General features: G+C 37.8%; 1 protein-coding gene across 2 annotated transcripts; it reads left to right on the plus strand.

Moving 5' to 3' along the window:
- Positions 1-2197: 2197 nt before the first annotated feature.
- Positions 2198-5130, plus strand: LOC107023541 (putative clathrin assembly protein At2g25430). Of its 2 annotated transcripts, XM_027917816.1 has the most exons (3): positions 2198-2410; positions 2564-4480; positions 4827-5130. In XM_027917816.1, the coding sequence occupies exons 2-3, from the start codon at positions 2577-2579 to the stop codon at positions 4828-4830; spliced, it is 1908 nt and encodes a 635-aa protein (XP_027773617.1). In that variant the 5' UTR covers positions 2198-2410; positions 2564-2576; the 3' UTR covers positions 4831-5130. The 2 variants fall into 2 exon arrangements, with proteins under 2 accessions (XP_027773617.1, XP_015079749.1); XM_015224263.2 differs by lacking the exon at positions 4827-5130 and having other exon boundaries at positions 2564-4768.
- The last annotated feature ends 1935 nt before the right edge of the window (positions 5131-7065 follow it).

The following is a 7065-nucleotide window of genomic DNA, read 5'->3' on the forward strand; positions in this document are numbered from 1 at the left end:
CACGTTTTTAACATATTCGTACACACATAATTTATAACATTTTAACATGTCAATATCAAGCTTCAAACCATGTCTAATTCACGACACTCACATGCACAGACAAGTTAACGAACTTCACATTTTTGGAACACCTCTTTCATTTCTACATAATTCCGAATACACATTCAAACACATATTCACAACCAGCCCTAAAATCATCTATCAGAAGTCATACCAACTCATACTTGAATCTTTCAAAGGATCTAATGACAGGGGCATGCAACGGGGACAACCTTAGTCTTCGATTGTGAATAGACTGAACCTTAGGGGTCTCTTGGGAAAGGGACCAAGAGGGAATAAAACCCATAGTTGAAGTCGTTCAAAGATGTTCTTACGCGTTGCCAACCCCCCCCCCCACTAAGCCGACGTCTCACCACAGAAATCACAAGCACAATTCATCGAGAATTTGGTTTTTGCTTTTCGTTTTGAAGCTTATTTTTCTTTTGAGTTTTAGCATTCAAGTTCTTGATGAACTTTATTTTTTTGTTCTATTCTTTTCTTTGACTGAGAATAATCGTGCAAGTGAGGTAGAAGTAGAGAGAGACGTGAGAATGAGTGGTAACTTAGGATTAGGAGATTTAGTTTTGGAATTAGTCAAACTAGGACTCCACATAAATTAATAAAATTTGTTTTTTTAAAGGCTTGGGTGAAATTACTAATTATGTCCTTACTTAAATCAGCTAATTTATATAAATTGATGATTTAACATTGCTTCCACCAAGGATAGAACCCGGGTGAAGCTTAACTAGCAAAAAAGGGTCAAATACGGCCAACCCTACCCGAAGTGCCCTCCTCTTTAAATTAATTAATTAATTAATGAAATACTTAGGGTAATTACAATACTACCCCTAGCCTGGAAAAGACCATTTTACCCCTAGACCTCCAAACCTAAGATTACCCCTTTCAAGTCTGGTAAAAGCTCATACGGGTGAATCTCTTCAATTCGGGTGCCCTACATGGTTGGTTCTCACCTTGCCTAGCTCAACTAACTCACCAAGTTGGTTGGTTTGGCTAGTGCATAGGTTCTGAGGTCTGGTTCTACACGCAACAAGTCATGTGAACCCGGTCTAATCCAGACATTCTAGGTACGTTTAAGCATTACTTAGCATAGTCATTTTCAGGTTGTTACACTATTAAAATACCCGTTTGACCCCTTTTTTAACCCATAATCCAAATATCCGCCCCCTAACCCAATACCCACCCAATTTCTCTAAAAGGAATCCAAACTAAAACACCCAAATTGCTTCGATAGAGGCTTCTACATACTGTAGCTTCTTTTTCATTATGTTTATCTGAATTCTCATACATCTAGCAACCCATTAGCATCCCAGAAACGTCTACCACACCTCTGCGATGAGGAATTAAGGCCTTCACATGGAGCATTTCGAGCATCGTTGTCATTGCGCTTGCAGTTTATCTTGAGAATATTCTCTATAATATATGCAGATAGGTAAGAATATGTGGTGGACTGAGTTCTCGTCATTGCTTAAACCTACCACTAATATCTGTAAATATAGTTGTGTCAGTCCTCTAGCTTTCTTCATGAAAGCCCATACTATGTAGTTCTTATATATGCCACGATCTGAGAAATCAATATAGTGAATAGCTGATATGTGGTCGTAGTTTTATGCGATTAAATTAAGTTTCTATGTTAGGGTTGCAGCTAATCTACTGTACTGATAAGAGAGCTATTGTGGTGAGATAAATATTCAACACACATTATTGGTTGCCCATTAATTGCTTATTTTAGGAATATACCCATTGTAGTATTCAAGGTATATGTTCTAAAGTAGCAAGGTTTGTCTATATATAATGTTAATCGTGATATTTGACTGTGTCAGGGAGCCATCAGGCGTAATATGAGACAATTTGGGTGTTTTAATTTGGATTCCGTTTAGAGGAGATTGAGTGGATATCGGGTTATGGGGCGGATATTTGGGTTATGGGTTAAAAAAAGGGGTCAAACGGGTAGTTCAATAGGATTAAGACACGTGCAAAAAATTAGGATTCCATTAGTGAGAGGGGTATATGTGTAGTACATATAATTAGACGACGGAGACTTATATGGACACAAAATATAACGGAGGACCTATACATATTATTTATTAAAGTTCGGGTAAATCCGTCCCTTTTCCTATTTAAAAATGGACAAATGAATGAGACTATTGACGAACAGCATGGTCTGATAAGAATAGTGACCTAAAAGACGGTCAGTAGAATGGCGACATTTTTCAGATCCAAAGGGCCTCACCTATTTTAGATCTTAACAATTGTTTCCAAATATATAGAGAAATTAGTTGTGGCCATTGTTGCTATACATTGCTGCTTAAAAGCACAACTCTTGTTTTTTTACAGATCTGTATCAGCTCAGGTAACTCTCAACTTTTGATTTTCTCTCCTAATTTTTTTACTACTAGATTTTCCTTTTCTGAATATATACTACTTCGTTCTCTTAATATACAAACTTCAAATTTTCTGTTTCTTGGATATACTGTTTTAACAGATCAAGTCTTGAAATTTTCAGAAACAAATCTGCCATGGCGCCCACCACCATCCGAAAAGCCATTGGGGCTGTGAAGGACCAGACCAGCATAGGGATTGCCAAAGTGGCAAGCAACATGGCACCAGAGCTGGAAGTTGCTATTGTTAAGGCTACTAGCCACGATGATGAACCAGCTGGAGAGAAGTACATAAGGGAGATTCTCCAATTGACTTCATCTTCACGGGGTTATGTCACTGCCTGCATGTCTGCAATTTCCAAAAGGTTGGGCAAAACCCGAGATTGGATTGTTGCCCTCAAGTGTTTGATGCTAATTCACCGACTTCTCAATGATGGAGATGCTGTATTTCAGCAAGAAATTATGTATGCTAACAGGAGGGGAACAAGGCTGCTAAATTTATCAGATTTCAGAGATGAAGCTCACGCCAGTTCATGGGATCATTCTGCTTTTGTAAGGACTTATGCTTTGTATTTGGATCAGAGGTTAGAATTGATGGTTTTTGAGAGGAAGCAAAATGGTGGAGAGGTGGAAAGGTATGGATCCAAGGATGAACAATGGAGATTGCCCCAGAGTTCTAACCGCGGATATGGTTATGATCATGGCGACTTTAGAGATGAGCCTGGTTATGGAATGAGGAGGTCCAGATCTTCAGGTGATGTGAGAGAGTCAATACAGGAGAAGAAAGATGTGACTCCAATGAGAGAGATGAAACCTGAAAGGATTTTTGGGAAAATGACTCATTTGCAGAGACTTCTAGATCGATTTTTGTCTTGTCGACCAACTGGTTTGGCGAAGAATGAAAGGATGGTCTTGGTTGCTTTGTACCCTGTGGTTAAAGAAAGTAACAAAATTTACACAGATATATGTGATGTTTTGGCTGTTCTGTTGGATAAATTTTTCGATATGGAGTATGAGGATTGTGTCAAGGCCTTTGATGCCTATGCTAGTGCAGCAAAGCAGATAGATGAATTGGTGGGATTCTATAACTGGTGCAAGGATATAGGTGTGTCAAGGTCGTCAGAATACCCAGAAGTGTCGAGGATTACAAGCAAGCTATTAGATACATTGGAGGAGTTTGTGAGAGATAGAGCTAACGCGATGAAGAGTCCTGAAAGGAAAGTAGAGAGCCAGCCAGCTCCACAGGAAGAGGAACCAACACCGGATATGAATGTAATTAAAGCATTGCCACCACCAGAGGATTATACTGCTCCACCGCCTCCTGAACTAGAGCCTCCTAAGCCTAAGCCTGTTATTCAGGAGACCAGAGATCTGGTGGATTTGAGGGAGGAGGGTGTTACTGCCGATGCTCAGGGGAATAAATTTGCCTTGGCATTATTTGCAGGACCTGGAACAAGCAATGCTAATGGGTCGTGGGAAGCATTCCCATCCAATGGGGAACCTGAGGTTACGTCTGCTTGGCAGAATCCAGCAGCTGAGAGTGGCAAGGCTGATTGGGAACTGGCTTTGGTGGAGACAGCAAGTAATTTGTCTAAGCAGAAGGCTGCATTGGGTGGCGGTCTTGATCCACTATTGTTGAATGGCATGTATGATCAGGGTGTTGTTAGGCAACATGTAGCCACTGCACAATCAAGTGGTGGCAGTGCCAGCAGTGTGGCATTGCCAGGAGTAGGGAAAAGTGCTACACCAGTTTTGGCACTTCCTGCACCTGATGGAACAGTCCAGACAGTTGGACAAGACCCCTTTGCCGCATCTTTGAGTGTTCCACCTCCCTCTTATGTGCAAATGGCAGATTTGCAGAAGAAAGAGCAATTGCTAGTGCAGGAACAGATGGTATGGCAGCAGTATGGCAGAGATGGCATGCAAGGTCAAACGAGTTTGGCCAAGATCACTACTGGAGGATACTATGGTCCAGGGCAACCCCCTGTGATGCCTTATGGAATGCCACCAGTAAACGGTGTTGGAATGCCACCTGCGGCAGGGTACTACTACAATCCTTATTGATTTTTCAACATATACCTTTTCTTTTTCCTTTTTTATGTTTATGTTGGGTGTTCATTATTTAGCGTTTTACCTGTTCCACTGTATTATTTTATGGCTATATCTTCCATTTGTTCATGTTTAGCGAGTCTAGTGAATGACCTGTGTTGTATTCTCTGATGTTTTTTGTAATATACGGATTTCATAATGTACTTGTTAAGTAATGCTCATTTCTAGAGGGGTGTGGTTTGAATATTGGTTGTGTTGTTAATTACATTCTTTGTTTTTCAGAGGCATGTTGTTTGAATTTATTTTTTTCATAAAATATTGTGTTGTGAATTTTGATAGGTAGAGAGACTTCATCTCAAGCTGCTCAGACTGAGTGACCAGATTCTAGGTCCGTTTGCCTTGATGATGTGTTGCTTTATACTGAAAGCCCTTTCCTATATAAAAATGAGTTTAAGTGGAATTTCAGAAGTTCTCAAGGCAAATATGAAATAAGCATGGTCATATTATATTTGTGTCAGATAATGTGCCTAGGACCTTCTTAACTTTTTCATCGTGGCTGTGACTCTTGTTCAATGATGCAGTATACTTGAACATATTAAGTGAGAAGCTGAAACAATGAAACATTTCAGTCTGCTCATATCCAGCTGCGTCTATGATCTATCTTTAATTGATTGTATTAGCGTATTTGAAATTAAATGTTGCATCGTGTTCACCGTATCGGACGACCCAGGCACCAATGGGAGTGGTGGTGAAAACTGTTTTCATACAAAGCCAAGCCAACTCACTCTTGTTTTAAAAGAAGTTGATTGAGTTATTGTCTAAAAGAAGAGTCTAATAGAGTGTAGAGTCTTGTTAGGAATTTATTGAGCTCTCTCGTAGGAGAATACTTTAATACAGAGTTTTAATAGGTTGCCAACAACAATAAAAGCCTTTCCTACAGTAAAGGTGATAGAGCACGTTTGGAGGAGGAAGTCTGATGGTTTTACAAATTGATTGGTAAACTTTGTCAAAACTATCACTACCTGGCTTGCTACTTGGAATTATCATACATCTCTTTTATCAACTTATATGTATAATGTACATGAAAGGGATGATATTACTGATTACCTCCTCTCTACTCTGTCTCCTCTTTATCTCAACTGTCAACTCAGGTAAAATGTGCTTAGGCCAGCAATTGTATTTCATCTCTATATTATATTTCAAAACTTTTCAGTGACTTTGAAACACACCAATCTTGGGTATATATGTATGTGATAATCAAGTACTTTACAGAGCAGATAATATAATAGGTGAGAACCGAAGGCGGGGAATGGAGAAAAATCAATCCAACCTCCTCAACTTTTGAGTCTGATTCTTGTATCGATAGAATGGCTATGAATGAGAAGAAAAGAATGATAATTGTTAAAGAAAATGGAAGGTGGATGAAGATGAGAGTAGAAAATAGTACAGTAGAGTGGATTAGCAAGTAATTTTTGGGTCAGTATCAGTTTAGGGAAGAGTTGAAGGGTGATCTACCATATTTATGATTAAGTAGAGAGTCCATGTGACATCCACAATATGTACTTTGAAAGCGTCAAATTAAACTATTGGTTCATTTTATTTGTGACCTCAAACTCCATAAGCAACGGTAATACATTGAATATGCAACTCAAGTTGATGCTTGAGCACCCACACAACTTCTAACGTAGGATTTATGTGCGCTTCAACTATTCTTGCTAGTTGTTATCTTTTATAATTACAGGTATTCTGGAAATTCATTCTACATTCCCTCCATTTCATATTAATTGAATTATTGAGGTATTTCATACCTTGAAAGAAAAAAAAAAGATCAAGGCATAAGTTAGGCTTAACTTTCCATTTTTTTCCTTATCAAAATAATAAAACATTAATTCGAATACTAACAAAGGATAAAATATTATAAAAATAGTCTTGAAAATTGAATAAATTAAGTTAATTTGAAAAACTAAAAATGTCACAATAATTTAATTAATATGAAATAGAGGGAATAATTAATAGTATTTATTGTATTGTGGTTATTTTCATTAACTTAATTGGTGATTAGGTTGGTGTATGCGTCTTTGGTGTACTAAGTAGTAGGTTGTAGTTATCCTAATATAATCCATAATCAGCCAAATATGTAGTGCTTATTTATTCCATCTCTATCTCAATTATCAATTCTCAATAACAGATATCGGCACTAGCAAGACGTCTGTTTTATATGTCTCACTTTTTGTCATTTCCCCTCTTAGTCTTTACAAGGAAATCCATCCTACTTTTATTATATATGCATATGCATTTTGAAGGATACACCAAAACTATTAGTATCAAACAAATTTTTAGGTTACCGAATCAAGTCGTTTATTTTTTAACTTTTTTGCATGACAATGACTTCCCATTGAGTATATGCTGATGTCGAATTGCCAAAAAAAAGGCTTAAGTCATTTACACCACTTATAGTTGTCCGCATATTTCACTTGGAAACTTCAATTAAAGTTTGTATCTATTGAATACTTATTTATTTAAAAATCATTCTCATTAGACACAAAATGCTGACATGGTAAAAAAGAGTGTGTTCATA

This window comes from Solanum pennellii, chromosome 6 (genome assembly GCF_001406875.1).
Source record: "Solanum pennellii chromosome 6, SPENNV200".
Classification (NCBI taxonomy): Eukaryota; Viridiplantae; Streptophyta; class Magnoliopsida; order Solanales; family Solanaceae; genus Solanum; species Solanum pennellii.